The 19,930-nt window shown below is 40.5% G+C and overlaps 1 protein-coding gene across 7 annotated transcripts in view; it reads left to right on the plus strand.

Moving 5' to 3' along the window:
- The window catches only part of cdc42bpab (CDC42 binding protein kinase alpha (DMPK-like) b), a 65,313-nt gene that overhangs the window by 15,851 nt on the left and 29,532 nt on the right, over positions 1-19,930 (plus strand). For all 7 annotated transcript variants that reach the window (XM_068342983.1, XM_068342986.1, XM_068342985.1 and 4 more), the window contains 4 exons: positions 11,033-11,124; positions 17,247-17,330; positions 18,115-18,210; positions 19,091-19,239. In XM_068342983.1, coding sequence (XP_068199084.1) covers positions 11,033-11,124; positions 17,247-17,330; positions 18,115-18,210; positions 19,091-19,239 — 421 coding nt within the window. The remainder of the gene's footprint in view (positions 1-11,032; positions 11,125-17,246; positions 17,331-18,114; positions 18,211-19,090; positions 19,240-19,930) is intronic.

The following is a 19,930-nucleotide window of genomic DNA, read 5'->3' on the forward strand; positions in this document are numbered from 1 at the left end:
CTGGTATTCCTAGCTCATGTAACCTCCCTGTAGCACTTTTTATTTTCAGGCTGATACTGGAGGTTGGGGCTGTGAAGGTCTTTTAGCTTCAGCCTTTAAGCCATTTGTTCCTGGGATTGAACAGTAAATGTTTCTGGTGGCAGGAAAAGCAGAGGATACATAAAGCTGTCAGTGTCTGTTTCTCATGTGGCCAAACTCCAGACTAGCAACTTTCCAAAGTGGAGTCAGGGTCAGTAATCTTGTGAATTAAAAACATTTGCTGTGTAAGCTCTTCTTCAACATTTTCCCCAAATTACTCAAGAATTACTTAACTGGTGTCCACGAAACTTTGTGGATTGGTAAAAGCACAGGTCAGCAGACACTTGGGATTGTTGGACCTCAGTGGAGGGATCCATGCTAAATAGTTCTTACATTGTTGCTTATGTGACACTATTCCAAAATACTGCATCAATTTTTTTAAATTTACAGTTAACATGCACAGATTCAGAGCTGCATTTTTTATTGTGTTTGATTATGCAGTATTTATAAAGCAGTATTGTAGTCCATCATCTTCAGCTGCTTTACTCTTCCCCTCCAACCAGATAACAACTAAGATAACAAGAAATAAAGCTCATAGTCCTGATGTAAAAATGAAATATGGCTCTGCAACCACGCAGTACCACTGAAATGACATAATCCAAAGGAAGACACAAGTTGTGTGTATGGCTGGATGGAACAATTTGTGATTCAGTTATCACAATCAAGGCTGTAACAATTAAGTGTTCATTTACGACACTTTCCATATTTTCTCTTATGTATGTTACTGTTGCTGAGAACGTAACATAATATAATATGCAACATAATAGGTTACTGCAACCCTACAGCTGTATAGCTTGAGTGTTGCAGCGCCATCTTCTACTTGACATTCTGATGTGTTATCAAAGCCATCACTCTGTTTCTATCCATGCCCAGCAGAGGAACAATGCAGCACCTGGTCATGCTCAATCTTTATCTGCTGATGGTATCATGAGGCTGTGTTGACATAAAATTGTGTAAATCACCTTGCATGTGATGTGGGCTTGGAGAGTTCTTTGAAGTAGTGGAAACACTTCCTGTACAGACATCAGAAACTGACAAAGCCCAGCCCCTCCAGTGCTGTATTTCTCACGTTGTTGACTTGGGTGTATGCTCACCTCCACAATCTTTGCACTGCGAGACAAACCAAGACTGATCTATTGTTTCGTCAGACCTGTCCCCCTCCTTTTCTTTTGTGTTTGCGGTTTCCCAATACTTGGAAACATCCTGTTTGTGTGTTTAATGTCACGGGGCACAGCTTATTTACTTTAAGGCCTCTGACCATCCCTGTCTACTTATGAGTGTGACAGAACAAGAGAAACAGACCAACGCTGGAAAGGAAAAATTCAAGAAATAAATTGCACACAGAGAGATGTGCCAGGGGCAAGCCATCATATTGGAGAACTTTGGAAGAATCGTAGATAAGTAGGAAAAGAGATGAAGGGATGGAAAGAAGTGAAATTAGGAATTGCAGTGAAAGGAAAATGGCATTGGAGCGAACTTGAGGTTGGCTGTGGCTAAGCGGAGTGGGCGGGTAGGGTTATTACAGACAGTCGGCATTGGGAATTCTGGTGTGCAGCCTAGCATTACATACAATTTAATGCTCCAAAGCATGCTTATATGCTATGAAATTCAGTCCCCATTTGCCCTTGATGAATGTCCGGTGTTTATCAATGATTTAATTGGGATTACCCCACCTCCCTCTTTACATCAATATGGTAAAAATCCGTGTTGGTATGTAGTCAGCGCTCCTTTGCACTGCCTGTTGGGAGAAAACAGCTGTATAAGATGGCCAGACATGGGAAAAACCTTTTATCCATAATGGTTGTGCCTCCCTGCAAACATCTGCTGTGAGCACCTCTGGCATGCTGGGTTCTATTTCAATCTGTAATTTAACTAATTTGCCGGATGTTTTTAAGCTACTTGCAGTCAAGTTGCTCAAAGGGCTGTCTTTTTGAAGTGTCTCTGCTGCTGAGTCACTTTCCCTTTTTATTAGAGTGAGTCACCATTATTTCTTTTAACTTTGTTGTGCTATTTAATCATCTGTTACATCGTTATACTTATCTGGCCCTCATTTAGCCAGGAAGTGCTTTTGTAACAAGACAGCTGTGACTTCTGAGCAGCCGAAGCATTGTATTTATTCAAATAATGACCTAATAAGCTTTAAAAATTTTGACTAAAAATAGCTGAAAATACTTAATTTTCTTGTGACAGCTGAGTATTTGCAATCAGCAGTTTCATCTGACCTTATAGCACCTGGTGTCAGGAATGATGGGGTGATGGGCTGGTTTCCAGGGTAGGACTTGCCACAGCAGGAAAACGATGCAGAAGCTGATGGGCTTCACTTTTCGAAAGAATACCACAAAACCTGTTTGTGATCATGAGATGACAGACATCTAGAGATGCTAACTTATCGTTTATTTCCCATCATATATACTGATGAGCTATTTCACAGAACAGATCACATCGTAACTGACTGGTCATCTACGACTGTGGTATAATCTGAGGCTATTCAGACCTATCATTTTCCTCCTTTTTATGACTCTGTGTCTTTCCTCAGCAAAGGTTTACTCAGTGTAGGAAAACTCCCTTCCTGCTTATGAAGTGTGATAAGTCTGGCCCCTCCAGCGTTCCTACCGCAGTCAGATGGAAGGAAAGGCTATTACTGGGTCTCTTTCTTTTCTTTCTGCTATTCCCTTTCTTCGTATTAAAGCCCCTCTCTCTCTCCTTGCATGTCTCCATCTCCTTGGTCTCTCCTGTGAGCAGCATTTTTGTGTCGTTACCTCACTGCGGTAGTAAATAATCCCTGTTATAGCTTCCAGATGTCCCTGTGTCCCACTCTGGAGTTGTGGATGGGTTTAGCGCGCAGTGCGGGTGTGAATACTGGCTGCTGAGTGTAACTGGTTCAGCTGCTGCCTGGGCCCAAGAATGTGTTTCCTTCAATGTTTTTCACTCCTCTCTGATGTGTTCTCTCTGTTCTGCCCAGTCTCTCTGACACTGATCACTGTTTCTCATCCCTCTTATTTTCTCCTTTTTATTACATAATTTTTCCCATCCTTGTCTGTGCAGGTTCTCAGTCATCCAGGTCATGGATATCCAAAAGCTGTTTAAGTCAATCCACTGGACGTTAAGAAAGTTCTTGAAAAGAACTTTCTTAACTTTCTTAAGAACTTTTCAAGAACTTTCTTAACGTCCAGTGGATTGACTTAAACAGCTTTTGGATGTTCCCATCCTTCAAATATTTGTCAGAAATTCAGTCAGCGTGCTGAAAAGTTTCAGTAGCCGTAGCAACTATCAACGTGGGTTCTCTCTGGATTCTCCGGCTTCCTCCCACCTCCAAAAACATGTGCTTCAGGTTAATTGGCTGTTCCAAATTGCCCGTAGTGTGTGAGTGAGCGTGCGTGGTTGTCTCTCTCTGTGTGGCTCCGTGGGGCACTGGCCCAGAGTTAGCCCAGCCTCATGCCCTAAGACAGCTGAGTTAGACCTCCAGCTTCCCATGACCCGCTATGGCGGATAAAGCGGTTCAGAAGATGAATGAATGAATGAACAAAGTGGGCAGTTTAATTTCACTTATCAATATTAAAAGTGGGATCAGCATCTAGCATTCCTCTGGGTTTCTGACATGTTTTAAAAGAGGATTCAAAATAAAACCATGATTACACTTTCTGATCCTTTGCTGATAAATGTTATTTTTCACTCTAAAAATATAACTTTTAAAGTATGACCTCTGTTTGTTTCATTAAAGTGGAGTCGACGAGGAATGAAGTAATGATCCACTCTTCCTCTCCTTTTCGGTTTTTCTTATCCGGGGTCGCCACAGCGAATCAGTTGCTCCATCTAACCCTGTCTTCTGCATCCTCTTCTCTCAAACCAACTACCTTCACTGGGCTTGCACTAGGAGGTAGTATGACTAAGCCACTGTGGCTCAGTGTAAAAGAATTGAGCAAGCCACAAAAGGCCACATTCGTTGTCCAAGACAGTGGCACAGTGCGCGGATGACCGTCGCTCGTTACGGGGGGCGTGGGGGGGTGTTTTAGAAAATGGGGTTGTTTTCCTGCATTCTGGTGCATTCTGAGGACAAAATCTTCTGTTCAGTTTACCTACAAAAATACACTAAAGTCAACAGTTCAAGCTTAACTATCTTTATTTCTGTCCTACTTTATGCAGGTATGAATGTGAGATTCAACAACTGAAAACTTGCATTCACTATGTGAAGATACAGTCATTCAAAATATTACTCAATTTTTACTTGTAAGTTTTACTTAGACTAGAAGACATTTTAACTTTGACCACCACCAACACCATTGGTATGCCATAGTTTATTTTATTTTTTATTTTTTTAATTCAACAACGTAATTTTTTATTTCAATTTAAAAAGGCATGAAAAATACCAAGTAAGGTGAATACAAATTTCCATACGTACATTGCTGGTTATTCCTGCCGGTCATAGGTATAAGTACTGATATCTTTCCTTTACCTTCTGATCGGTCTGTCACCACTCCCCCCCCCTCAGCATTCCCCATTTGTTTATTAATGAGGTCTTTAACACAAACTCTACTAGAAAACACTGGGTTTTTTTGATCGATAGTCCTGGCCTTGTTGTACACAAATATGCGATTTCAGCTTGTAAAAAAACAATATTTTGTTTTTCATTGGACGAGAGGTCATGACCCGAGTACAAATTTAATGATCAGTGGCGTTCAGGTCAGTTCGGCTATTTCCGTCGGCATGCGGAAATAGCGGCGCTAGTGCCGCTCGCTAGTGGAAATAGCGGCGCTGCTCGCTAGCGGGAATAGCGAGTGCCGCTCGCTAGCGGAAATAGCGAGCGCTGCTAGCGAGCGACACAGTTTTAAGTTTTAGCCTTTTTTCCGTAAAAATAAGAACGCCACTGTGGCTACACAGCCTAAAAACCTTGTAGCCAATCTGGAATTTACTTCGCCTATGGCGAAGTGGCGAATGGCTAGCGCAAGCCCAGCTTCATGTCCTTTTTCACTACATCTATAAACCTCCTCTTTGGTCTTCCTCTAAGCCTCATGCATGGCAGTTCAAAACTCAGCAACCTTCCACCAATATATTCACTATCTCTCCTCTGGACATGTCCAAACCATCTCAGTCTGGCCTGTCTGACTTTATATCCAAAACCTCTAACATGTGCTGTCCCTCTGATGTACTCACTCCTGATCCTATTCATCCTGGTCACTCCCAAAGAGAACCTCAGCATCTTCATCTCTGCTACCTCCAGCTCTGTCTCCTGTCTTTTTCTCAGTGACACTGTCTCTAGACCAAACAACATCGCTGGTCTCACCACAGTTTTGTACATCTTTCCTTTCATTTTAGCTGAAACTCTTCTATCACACATGACACATGACACTTTTTTCCACGCGTTCCATCCTGCCTGTACACGCTTCTTCACCTCTTTTCCACACTCTCCATTGCTCTGGGCTGTTGACCCTCAGAACTTAAAATCCTCCACCTTCTTGATCTCTTCTCGCTATAACCTCACTCTTCCAGTTGGGTCCCTCTCAGCGCTGATCCACTGAGCTTTACAAATCTAGATTTAAACTCTCTCAATGAAAAAAAATCTTTAAACTGAAAATTGTGTTTAATTTATTGGCCTCTTTTTGTGGAGCTTAATTACTTCATTCATTTTATTTGTCTTGCAATCCACTGCTGTGTGGGCATCAGCTGGGGCAGGGAAAAAAAACACTGACAAAATGCAGACATTTGGAAAAGCATGACTCATTGCATGTAAAAATAATTTCTAAGAAGCACACAAACAATTCTGCTCTAATATGCAGATGGCATGAGGCCCACACAGGTCATAACAGTGTTGAGAAAGGTTATTTTTGAACATGCCCTCTAGTTCATTTTTGGTGAATCTGAAATCAGAGCTGCAATTTTCTTTTTAAGCAAACATTTAGAATTGTAACAGAACAGACGGACCTTGTTAGATTTTCTGTAAGGTGTCGCGCGCACGCGCTCCAGGAAAGTTTTAGTCTGCCCGCCTCAAGAGAAGGTTTATGTGTTATTTTCCTGGAATATTTAGATTGTAGGTGTGTCAATTTTTCACGAAAGACAACCACAACAGACCCTCAATTACAATATAGTCCCATAATAATTTAAATATTTACAATATATATACAGTATTTTCCTGATAAATACTGTTTCTCGTGTTACACCATAATGAGTGTATTTTTACAGAGCCTGGGCTTGCGCTAGCCATTTGCCACGTCGCCATAGGCGAAGTAAATTCCATATGGCTACAAGATTTTCAGCTTGTGTAGCCACAGTGGCGTTCTTATTTTTAGGAATAAAAAGGCTAACACGTACAACTTTTTTGTACTCTCTAAAATCCCCGAGCGGTGACAAACTTTTTCTCTCGCTAGTGCCGCTATTTCCAACGGTGCATTTCCGACGGTGCATTTCTGGCGCATTTCCGTCGGTGCATTTCCGTCGGCTATTTCTGCATGCCGACGGAAATAGCCAGTGTGATCCGAACGCTCCCAATCATTAAATATGCACTCGAGTCATGACCTCCTTTCGTTCAATGAAAAACAAAAAGATTTTATTTTTACAAGCTAAACCTGCGAATTGGTGTACGACAAGGTGAGGACGATCGATGGAAAGAAATTCGGAATCCAGTGTTATATGGTAGAGTTCGTGTTAAAATCCTAATTGAACAACAAATGGTGAATGATGAGAGGGGGTAGGAGTGGTGACAGACCGATCAGAAGGTAAATGAAAGATATTATCAATACTTTTTTGTAGTCTTAGACTTTTAATCCCTATGACCAGCAGGAATAACCAGCGATGTATGTAAATGTGTATTCACCTCATTTGCTATTTTTCATGCCTTTTTAAATTGAAATGAAAAATCATATTATCGAATTTAAAAAGCAAAACTAAACTTAACTATGGCATACCAATGGTTTTGGTGTTGGTCAAAGTTAAAAAGTCTTCTAGTCCAAGTAAAACTTACAAGTAAACACTGAGTAATATTTTGTATGACTGTATCTTCACATAGTGAATGCACGTTTTCAATTGTTGAATCTCACATTTATACCTCTATAAAGTGGAATAGAAATAAAGATAGTTAAGCTTGAACTGTTGACTTTAGTGTATTTTTGTAGGTAAAATGAACAGAAGATTTTACCCTCAGAATGCAGGAAAACAACCCCATTTTCTAAAAAATTCCCCAGGGGAGGCACCTCGGACCACCCCTGTGGGGGGTGTCCCCTGAGGCCCCTTTACGACAAGTGTTGGTTGTCCACGCGCTGCGCCGCTGTCTTGGACATGGAGTGTGGCTTTTTGTGGCTTGCTCAATTCTTTTGCAATGAGCCACAGTAGCTTTGTCATACTAGCTCCTAGTGCAAGCCCAGACGTGTGTGTCATGCAAACAATTGCAAGTTTTACAAGAACACACCTGTGGAAGCGTAGAGGAGATCCAGACGGGGACCAGTAGTCCCAGTAATCATTTGTGAACCGGTTGCTAACTGGACATATTTTAATGTAGTTATAAGAATTCCTGCAGCAATTGCTCTGACTTTTCCAGCAGCCGTATGGAGTCCGGTGGGCCTGGTAATCAGAGCTAAAACCAGTTTGTTACGTGGAATAGCTGTTGACACTCATGTTTTTCCAGTTTCACTGCATCACAAGGCCCTTCTGTGTATGTATTTTGCAAGTGTATGTGCATCATGTTTTTGAGTTTATGTCTGTGCACTCGGTGTGTTGAAGCCTTCCTCACAAAGCACACAGTACATTATTGTGATTGACTAGTCATCTTTTTCCAATCTTGGCTTGCTTGCTGCACACATTGGAAAACACTTTAAAACAAAGAGCTCCTCTCACGCTCAAACTGGGATAGTAACCTACACAAAGAGTGCCAGGGGTTCCCACCACACCTTATTGTAGCAACAGTTGCTATGTTTAGGTGTACCTTCATACTTTGTTAGGGAATTAAGATGCATGACCAAGCGGTATAGTATTTATTTTGTGTCGTATAGAGGGATGCAGTATGTTGCCATGAATCCATCTCTATTACGGGAAAGACACAGACACATTGATCCCTGAGTACATGTGGATGAGCTCAGTGAGTACAGCGTGTTCTTGTTTGAGTCGAGGTGTTTTATATGTTGACCCTGAATACTGACAAATAGGTCAAGTGTTTCCGCTCTCCAACTACTGACTTCCATTTATAAATTACGGAACACATGCAGGTTGGTAACTGCCTCATCCTTCACTAAATCAGCTGCTGTTGGAGTGATGATTTCTCCTGGCAAGCAGTGTACATATACTATATATTATAATCTTTTTGTACCAAGAGCAGAGAAGGACATAGCCACCAATTATGTGTCACATATAGGCAGCTAGATGTAGCTCTCTGTGTGCCTCGCTGTGGACTGGCCTGTGGGCTCCAGGCTCAGAGATGAAAGACATTTCTCATGTGGCTGGTTTAGTGGAGCTCCTGAGTCAGCACACAGCTACTAATCACTGTTTTCTCCCTCTCAGCTACCCCGACTGTTTCCTACAGACCTCCACCCTTGGAGTTAAACCAGAAAGGAGTCAGATGAATGTAGCTTTAGGTACATATGGTTCAGATCTCTGAGTGTTTTCAGCGGTCAGTCCAGTGTATGTGAAATTTATCAAGTATGATAACCCTATCCTGTTACATCAGGTGATGGGAGAAAGAGGGGTCGCAAAGTAAGTTATGCCAAGTTTGTTAGCAAAGCATTTATTGATATAGGCTTCTTGAAGGTATATGATACACAGTTTGCCCTGTAATCAAATTTGAGCTGCAGGAAGTGATTATTTAATTGATTATTAAATAAATTTCCCCACTGTGTGACAATAAATGTTTATTATTATTATTATTATTATTATTATTATTATTATTATTATCCTTTAATTGAATTATCAAACAATGATGGCCTTTTACAAATTTGGTGTTTCAAAAATCTTAAGACTTTTATGACTATGTTTAAACAGTTAAATATAATAAATTTAATCTGTAACCTGACAATTTGTTTCTCAATAAATTACGGGATTCCTACAGGAGTTGAAATGAATCCCAAGGGATTGAGGTGCTAGATATTATTCTGACTCTGACAACATACTGAGGCAGAATATAAATGCACCATCTGTGCTAAATTTTACTCCAGTTGTATGAGTTTGTGTTCCAGCTCGTATAGACTCTGACCTGCAGTTGGCATATCATGACTTAAAAACTTGTGTTTCATAAAATCCTGCCATGCCAAACTGACACCTGCACTTGTGGAGGATAATATTTGCAAGACTTAACCTATTTTCTTTGAATATTTGATATATCACACCACATTCGCAAAGATGTCATTTTGATTTATTGAAATTGGTTTTGTGGTTGACATTGCATTAAATTAAATTTAGAACGTTTATTTTGCCAGAAGACCATCTGTACTGTAGTCTTGACTGCTGTTTGGATGTGATCTATTATTTCTACAAATGAATCTTGGGTCTTTCCAGATTAAATAACGCGTCAAGACAGAACCGGTTGCACAAGAACAGAATTAGGTGGTTGTCAGAATATTGGGTTTTTTACAGATTTGTTTTGATGTTTGGTCATTCGACTTAAGATGTATCTCATTACGACTTATCAGCTGGGTTGATAGACCCCTGCGCAGTTTTAAGTTGAGCTTCCTGGGTGTTCAATGTTTGTCTTTGAGCTGATTTCCCGCTATAACCATATGTTCTTTATTTGCCCTTTGAAAGTGTGGGAAATTATGGATAATGCAAATGTATTGTGCATGTCTATATGGGTGTGTGAATGCGACTACTGGTACTTTGCTCTGTGACTGGTTGGGAGGAGAGTCAATGAATGACAAACATTTTTTTCCGTGTCAGTTGTTTCCAGCTGTACTCAGAGAGGGAACTGAGTTCTCTGTATATTTCTCTGTGGACATAATCTGTAGTAATCTGTGCCAGAACATGGCACACTACACTGGCCCCAGCTCTCCCTCTGCCCTCCAGTCATGGCATGCCAGGCCAACTATCAGTGAGGTGGAGGGAGGGAGTGTGGGAGCGAGACACTGTTGAGATACGAGTGAGCATTTTAATTCAGGGGACTTTTTACTCTTTCACACATAGAACTGTTTTCCACAAGGCTAGGATTCTGTAAGACATGGCACCCAGATTAATTTAGCATGATGCTGAGCCTTTGGAGGATTTCATACTGTCCCAGAGTGTCAGCTAAAGTCCTAAAAACATGCGGCAACCTTTGAGAATTCAAAACTAAGTTATACTTTTTCATTCAGATCAAGTGTATCAGTGTAATCAGAATACTGACCTTGGCGAGATTGGAGTCAGTCCAGGTTATCCTTGGCATGCTGAAATCATGTAAACCAGGAAGCAGTTGAAAATCTCACCACAAATGAGGGAAATGCTGACTTTGTCAGTCATAGATGGAATCTTTAAAGCTTTGTGAGAGAACGCCGTTGACCCTTGCAGGTCCCTCTCGAGTCTCTTTTCCACAGGGAACGATGACGGCAGGCCTAACAATAGCTAGCTTTATCATTTAGACTCTCTGTGTCCGGTGCCATGAGCTCTACAGAGATCCAGGTGGTCACTAATACTTTGACAAAGTACTTTTTAGAATGGTATGTCAGCCTTTCGTGAGTTGAGAATACGGTGTCCCTAGTGGGTAACCACATGCATATGTTTCCATGAGCCAGGGTCATAAGATAAGGACACCTGAACTCTTTCATCCCACCATGTTATAAAGTTATGTTCAATTCCACTCAAGGCTTATTGGAGATTTAGCAGAAATATCAGTTGTATCAAAAAGGTTTACCTCAGGTAACTGTTTTACAGAAACGCTAAGCCCTGACTCTCATCTTCTGTTTAATCACAGCTGTTGGTGATGTAAGACATACTGAACAAATAAAGTCCCAGAGTCTTTGGAGTCTGATCTTAACTAACCTGGTTTCTGTTTTCTGTCTCTGTACAGCTAAACCCTTCACTTCAAAAGTGAAGCAGATGCGCCTCCACAAAGAAGACTTTGAAATCCTTAAAGTGATTGGACGAGGAGCCTTCGGAGAGGTAATAAACCCTCTGGGTTTTACTCTTAAACATGCAGCTAACCGTTACTACCCAACTTGTTAACCTGCAGTTTGCTTTTTCCCTCTTTGCCTTGTGTAAAATAAACTGAATGATATAACCACATGTAGCTGGATGGTTGTGTTTGAGATGTTTTAATGCCAAACACAACAGACTTGGAGGTTAGCTGGAGTCTTGGATGGTCCAGTTTATTGTCTGGAGATGGTTGGAAAGAACAACATGTCTGTCAAAGCTGTTTAACACCGTCTGACGATGTACTTACTACAGTTTTGAAGTAGCTGAACCATTTTTAATGAACACATTTCTTTTACTGGCATTACTTAACAAAGACTTCACATTGTGTAATGACACAATATGAATGTAGTATAAGCTATTTCTATGGCATAGCACCCCATTACCTTGCTTAGAAAAACTCCTGCCATACAGACAGGATGTTTTTTTGACCACTTGTGTATTTTGACAGGAAATGTCTTAAAATCTTACTTGAGGCTGACATTAAAAGATTTCATTCAAAGATTAAAAGATTTATATTTGGAGACCACCAGTCAATAACAAGCTGTTTTCTCTTGTACTCTTAGACGTTAAGCAGAATTTCTTGCAGGATATTTTAAGACCTTTGGGGTCAACTTCAGACCTGTGTGATAATTGCACATTTTTAGGTAGATGTCTCAGTGTGGTGCACTCAGAGAAATACAGTGCGCATTCGCGCATCAACACTCGCAACTTCACCTCATCGCTGATTTTTGGTAGATAGTCACGTGATACCATACGCACATTCTATTGGCCGGCAGCATCCGGAAGTGCACTGCGTTCAGTGAGTCTCGGAATGCAACGCACTTCCATTAGACACAAAAGTGCTTTAAACAGTCAACAAGAGTGTGGGAAAAGGTAATACAGATAGAAGGTGGTTTAATATCAGTATGGGGTATGGGGAGGGTCATAAATGTTTTAATTATCGTAAATAATAAGATAAATAGTTTGTCGCAATATCGTGGAATTTGTTATTTGTGTGTGGTTCATCGAACGCATTAACCGCGAGTAACGAGGGTGCACTGTATTAATGTTAGCCGAGAGATGAGTAAGATGTATAAAATATATGAATAATAAAATCTAGCACCTTTGCGTCTGCTGACTGGTAATAACTGGGTATTCAGTGCCTTTGGCTATAGAACATAGACATACACCTTAAGGCTATGAGTCGTAGTCATTCAATTGTTTTTCTGTGAACAATTGTCTTTTATTAGAGCTGTAACTTTGACTAAGAGACAACATAATAAGTCCTTTTTCAGAATGTATGTGTCTATTACGAGTATTTGTCACACCCCTGTTTCGTCTGGTATTTCTGGTCCCATATAGAGGTTTCTGCTAGAGAGCACAGGGTTTGTTTCTTGCACACAGATATGAGAAAAATGATAAAGTAGTCTTAGGGAATTCACTCTCCATTTTGTCAACCACAGAGCGACTGAACACAGCTCAGAAAGTGTTTGTAGGACACACACTGACCCAAAGATGTTCTATCTTTGGGTCAGTTAATAAGTCAGATATAGAGCCAACCAGCTAGAGAATCATGTCGGTTCTGTCAGTAATTTTGTGAATATTGTTTGTTTTCGTTTTAGAAAACCTAGAGAGAACTCAAAGTATGTTCATAAGTTGCAAGACCTCTTCATTCGCTCATCCGAGTAAAAACACTGAAACCCTCCCATTATCGAATGGGGGAGACAGAGGGAGGGAGAGGTAGAAAGAAGAACATGACTAGACAGGGGCGGTGAGGGGCTGACAGATTTCAAGCGAGAGGCGTTTTGCAGAAATAATATCACAAAACACAGCATTAGAGATCCTTGCTGTTATTATGAGAACTGCTCAGATATTTTCGTTTCATTGTGAAACTGTGGCGGGACAAATTAGACTGGTGGGCTACCACTGTCTGGATTATTAACAAGAAATACTGCACTATTTACCTACATTAAGAAACAGAAGTGTTGTGTGTTGCTTTCTGCTGCATTCCAGCAGCATCTCACCGTATTGGTCTGCTGCTTGAGCATGACTCCACTTGCAGCTGGAACAAAACATTTGAATTCTTCATCATTTAACCCGTGAGCAGTAAATTATATCACGCCTGGGAAAAACATCCATTGTGGGTTTACATGTTGCTGTTTTGTTTAGCTTTTGTTTTTATGTGTGCCGGTTAGGTGGTTAATATACTTATGTCACTTTGTTTCAGGTGATGGTTTCAGGTGATGATGTCAAAGTTGGGGAATGCTGAAAGAATGGGGATTGTGTTCCTTAGCCAAGATTCCTACATAATGTCCTTGTCCTGTGAAGACTCGGTCTTCACGCTGATAGGTTTTCTCCATTGTGAGGAGTGGTTTGCAGAGCAAGTTCAGTTTTCCATAGAAAATATGGGGTTTTAAAAGTTAATTGATCAACTTGGAATGCGTTCATTGTGTTGAAATTCCACATCTGTACAAACGGGTTTATGAAATCCAGTTAAAGTGCCCTAATAGGTTTCATTGTTGAAATGAGTAATTGATGTAGGTAAGTTTGGAAAGTCCTGCTAGCATGTAGCTACAATGCTATCATAAACATGTCCAACAGTGCCTCTGCAAAGTATACCGGTGTGTGTATGTTCGTGTGTGGTATTTAGGTGTGGTGTGACACAGCAGGATGAAACAGAACTCACATGAGATACTCTGTGTGCCATCGACTGCAAACACACCACTGAAACAAGACTGTGTACACCTGAGTGACAAATGTAATTTCCCCGAGGGGATCAATAAAGTATATCTTCTTCTTCTTCTTCTAGGAACCATAAAGAGAGAGTTTTGTTATGCTATGTTCTAATTCCTTCAAACTTTGTGACTTGTCCCATCTGTTTCAGGGTATAATTAAACCAACAGGGCTCAAATGATCCTGGATATACAGACTAGTACCCTAAACACTGCAGGTTTCTGCTCATTTGAAAACTGTTTACTTTAAGACAGCCAAGAGTTATAGCAAACCCAAAGGCACATTTCCCAGTTTTTCTGTCTGATTTTCTGATGACTGTTGGCATCACAAAGTAAGGAAGTCTTAATATACTCCAAATGAATGACGGTAATAACAACCATATGACTGAAGGTCAGACCAAGCACACATGGAAAACTTTGGGCAGTGTATTTTGGGAAGGCCTCTTGAAAATATAGAAAGGCATGATTCATTTGTCGCCATTGTTGGAATTTTTAAAATAAAGCGAGCGTAAACGGAGAGCTGGGAACAGCAAGGCACTGAGTTAAAAAGAGACAGACGGAGACAGGGCAGGCATTGGGAAACAAAGAAAAGGGGAGATACTTGAGAGTCAGAAAAGGAGGCAGGAGAGTTTGAGTGCAGGATGTTTTGATTTTTTTCCTCCCATTGTCAGCAGCTGGCAGAGAAATTCCACACGTGGTAACGCTGTGGAGCTTATCAAATGACATGAATGGACCAGTATGCACAATCCTTCTGCTCCCAGTAGCACTCAGTTGCCTCCTCACTGACACAGAGGGACCAGTTGAAACTCACCAGTTGTTTATTGCAAACAGGGTTAGGGACTCTGGTGTCGTTGACTAACCTAGCTTTAGGTGCATGTCATCAGAGTCAGGCTGGTTAGCGATGATATCTTAATGATTGTTTAAATGATGTGTGAGCTGACATTCAACATGCCTGTCACTCAGTTTACAAAATCCAATCAAAAACACATGTTTTGAGTCAACTTATTTAGAATGCATGCAATGTAAGCTAATGCTGTCTTAAAGACACAGTAAACATTTAGGAAAATGTCAGTCTCTGGAAAAAAAAAAATCCTACACACAATTCGCTCACAAAACACTTTGAAATGTCCTGATGATTGGACACATTCCATCAAAAAAATCCGGTAGCAGACGACTTCAAAACTACCAAAGCTCGAAGGTTATATTTTCAATTTCTGATGTGTTATAAATGAATGTGTGTGGATTACATGGTTACAGTACTGCGATATTAAGTTAATGTGGGTGAACAAAGTGTCAGGATACAAAACAGAGATACTACCAGTGGCCATGTCATCCACCTTGGCTTTGAATTGAATTTATAAATGTGTGTTGTGCTCAAAAGATTACTCTCCTTTGAGTTGGCGTCACAATTTGTTTTATGCTTTTAGAAAAACCCACTGCTCAGAATATGAAAGGTATGAAACAGCTGTCAGGAATAACCCTTTCAAAGTACCAGCAAAGACACATGCAGTGAAAGGTTACTTATGGTAACACATAAAAGACACGGTTACTACTCTTAGGCACTGCTGTGGTTTGTTTCATGTCTGTTCCAAACTGATTAAATCAAATGCAAAAAATGAGTAGCGACACAAAGAAGGCTATTGGAAGTGTATTCTATGCTCTGTCTGTCCCGGTCCCTGTAGTTTGACTCCAGGTCTGACATCGAGGACCAGACGAATGGAGGAACAATAAAGACAAAAAAGGACACATAGACAAAAGAACAGAAACAACCAACCATTGCCAGGAACAGTGTGCTCCCCTCATCTTCCGCTCTTCCATTCCTCCTCTCCTGTGATGAGGGATCACTAGGGGAAATCCAAACACTGCAGGAATGTTATCATTGTATTGCATTAGCAGCATTCCCTGGCTCATTTAATAGACTACAGACCCCTCTGTTGCATGAGCTGCCTGTTACTTTTTCTCATCTGAGTGTGTTGACAGTGCACTTAAAAGTCCTGTCAGTCCCTTTACTTCAATATATATTGTTTATATAAGTTATTTTATGTACTATTTTCCCCCTTGTGTTATTAAAGACATTCAAGCTAAAATAAAAATGGACTTCTGTTTTCTGAATGAACTAAATACTGTATAACAAGATCAAGGAATGGTAATATAAATCAGCCAGGATGATGGCAACACAAGCTTTGGCTGTTAGCTTGCGGCGGCGTGTCATAGCCTCCTGCACAGCTCCTTTTTTGGCAAACTTGAAGTCAAAGCTAAGGAAGCTCATCATGGTAATGTTCAACAATTATCAGTGAGGGGAAAGTTGGCAGAAGTTAATGCTGCTACGACTGTATAAGAGGGTATGAGAAACACAGTGGGAATGTGTGAAAATCTGAGCAGTGTTTGGAGGTAAAGACGACAGGGTGACACATAGCTGTTAAAATGTCCAGCACCTTTTTTCTAGACTTTTTAATATGCTTTTAGTGTGTGTTTAGTGAGTTAGATTGTAGTACCAAGGTTGGTCGATACTTCCATTACCCAAGGGTTGAAAGCAATTAATCTGTCAAATATACATTCAAATGTACTTTTAACACATTTATGCAAACAAAAAAGATAAGCATGTCACAAATTTGGACGTCATGCTTGTTTAATCAGTTACTTTCGCAGGGAATGACGCAATGCCTTTATGACATGTTTGTGGTTTTGATGGTGAAGTTGAATATTTAATCACAATCAGACCTCCTTCCATTCAGATCTGTATACATCTGTCCATTTTTATTAGACTGAATCAGTTTGTAAATCTTAAGATTTTGCTAGTAGGAGTCATGAGCCATATTTACGAGTCCAGGTGGATCCGTTGGCCTTCCAGGTCACCATTATGGTGTCTGTGGTCAATTCCTCCTGCAGTTGTATTCCTTCTCAACTCTACTCTGCCTCTTTGTTTGCCTCAGCTGCTGCTCGCTCACATTTTCCTACTTCCTCCACTTTATTTATTTTTTAGTAATTTCTGCCCTCTCAATGATCCAGTTGTTTTGGTTCAACTTTTTGAGTCCAGCACTCATCTCTAAATGTAATCTGGTCTCTTAAACCCCCCCACCCCCTTTTTTTAAAAATGTTTTTTAATGAAATCAAATTGTGACCAAAATTGTAATCTTAATTATTTTGTGGGAATATTTATTGTTATGAGTCATAAATATGTAAGTAGCTGTTTTTTATGGAACTACGAAATATGATCACACAAATTAGTTTCATCCAAACCTTGGGTTTGATCTTCCTGTTGATTCAGGGATGAGATATTAAAGCTGTTTTTGGTCTGCAAATTCTTTCAACAAGCTTTGTTCTAACAAATTGTTGAAAAGGTTTGTTAACATTCAGACTCTTCCGTCCTTCTTGCAGGTTGCAGTTGTTAAAGTGAGAAACACTGACAAGGTTTTTGCCATGAAGATTCTCAACAAGTGGGAGATGCTGAAGCGAGCTGAGGTGAGCATCTGTTACCAGAATTTTGAAAAAAAACAACAAAGACACCAAGGAGCACCAATTCTGTTTTGGACACCTGATTAGGATTGAAAAATTAAACAGAAATTTACACTGTCAAGGGAAACCACATCCTTAGCTCACAGGCCTTCACAACTTGCAGAATATTTTCAATAAACCGCATGGTTTTCTCATCAACCTCTTCCTGACATTTCTCTTGGTCTCCTTGGTTGTCAGTCCTTATGCCTCATATGTCACAGGCCAACACTAATTCCTGATGATTATGTGTGTCTGCACACTTGGACATGAGAAATACACAACAGGTTGTCACACAACATTTGCACCCCAACATTTTTTGCGTCATGGACCAGTGTAACATCTAAACAATATTTTTTTTATTATTTCAGAGTTATGAAATATCTAAGAATGTCTCAGAACATAGGGTAGCATAAATGCTTCCAAGCTCCATACGTCAACATCCAAATCATTGTTTAGTATTCACTCATCCATCCTGATGGATTACCTTTTTCAGATTGAGAGACTCTAACCTGCGGTGATGTGTCAGGCTTCTATTACAGCATTAAATTTCTTTAAATGAACTAATGGTGTGGTGCAGGAAACATTGTCAAAAATCATCTTAATAGTAGGCAAAATTGTACAGATCTTTTTGCTGAATAACTGGTACATTCTCGTAGCTACATCCAACAATAAATTGCCATGCTGTCATAGTGTTATCAGAATGAGTGACATTTTAATCTTACATATCAACTGTATTGTTTTTTCCCGTTAGACGGCGTGTTTTCGGGAGGAACGTGACGTGTTGGTAAATGGAGACTGTCAGTGGATCACCACCCTGCACTATGCCTTCCAGGATGACAATAATTTGGTAAGTTTGAGGTACTATCCATGAACTAGCTTAAGTCTATTTCCAGAAATTCTTAAGGTAAGCTTCTCTCAGGGTTAGGGTTAGGGTCCTTTCTATATTTGATTCATCACTTTTGAGTATAACCCCACCTTCATATTTTTCAGCCCAGTCAAACTTCGGTACTTTCCGAAATAACAACCGCAGTCTTCTGCTGTGTAGCTCCACCTGCCACATTCATAGTTTCAATGGCTCGTTCAGACGTAGCAAACAGACACCATCACCACACGATGGCTGGTGGCCTGCCAGATGCTGACCAGCACATGCACTTCATACCACAAAGTACAACATGACTTGTAGGCAACAGAATTTAAAGTAGCCAAAACACATTTTTGCAAAACACCAAGAAAAAAAAAGACTGCTGACTGGTTGTTGGTTTAGCATTTTCTCGCTCTCCGCGGGTCCTAGGCGATTGCTCTTTCTTTAACCTGACCGTCTGACCTCTCGCTCTCACCCTGGGTTCAAATGCCAGGACTGCTTTTCATTCCATTGCACACATTCTCAACGCTTTACCCTGGACACTCCCCAAGGCTTTAAAAATATACATTGCTGCCCATCCAGACGTCTATTCTTAGGGAAACCCTCAAAAGTCAGAAACCGTTTGTGTGCCCGCTGCCTTGGTTTGCCTGCAGTGTAATGATTCTGTGAGGATAAAAGGGACAGCAGAGTGAGGAGGCTGGATAATGGCGATTGTTTTTACCTTCTTTTGATCTGCATTGTTTTTTTGCATCAGATGAATTTGCATAATGAATTTCCTTTAATTTTCTAGTATAGCATCTTTGTTCACATCTCCTCCAGTGCATAGCATTGAAATTTAAGTATTATTTTGTCCACCCACTTCTAGTACCTGGTCATGGACTACTATGTGGGCGGCGATCTGCTGACTCTGCTCAGTAAGTTTGAGGACCGGTTGCCGGAAGAGATGGCAAAGTTCTACTTGGCTGAGATGGTCCTGGCAATTGACTCAGTTCACCAGCTACACTACGTGCACAGGTGAGGAGGTGTACACAGGTGTGTACATTATTACAAGGTGCGAAAGTCTTGATGATGCTCAGTGGTATTTACACTATCCCTGCTGTGTGGGAAGTTCTCCAGCTGTAGGAAACAACTGCAACACAATAAGCATAATACAGAGAGGGTGAACATTTTTGTCTTTGGCTATCACTGAAACTAGTCAGTAGCATGTCTGAATTATAAAACATACCTGTATGTATTTACTTATTTTAATTCAAGATGTACAATGATGTGACATGAGAACAAGACAAACGGGTTTAATGTGATGAATCCTCTTCAGCTGCTCCCAGCAGCTTTAAGCTCAACACCTTGTCCAAAGTAAACAGTACTTTATTTAAAGAATCTTTGCCAGGTTGTACAGTGATGATGTCATAATGCTTTTCATCATCTGGTTCAACTGCTTCAATAAATGGTAGATAAAGCGCTGACTGGACACCAACAGGAAACAGTTTCACATTGCAGGGTTATCACATTGATAGGTGACAGGTCCTCATCTGATATGATCAGATAACTGTAATTAAATAAGAGTGTTGTTCCTTAATCTCTAATTTCATGTGCTGTCCTGACTGGGAGCAATTTAAAAAGCTTTTGCCAGTCGGAAAACATAAATGCAGGCCATTTTTGTTCATCTCAGTTTCAAGTTCCCGCCCTGTTTCTTGTCTCAGTCACT

Source organism: Antennarius striatus, chromosome 19, assembly GCF_040054535.1.
Source record: "Antennarius striatus isolate MH-2024 chromosome 19, ASM4005453v1, whole genome shotgun sequence".
NCBI classification, from domain to species: domain Eukaryota; kingdom Metazoa; phylum Chordata; class Actinopteri; order Lophiiformes; family Antennariidae; genus Antennarius; species Antennarius striatus.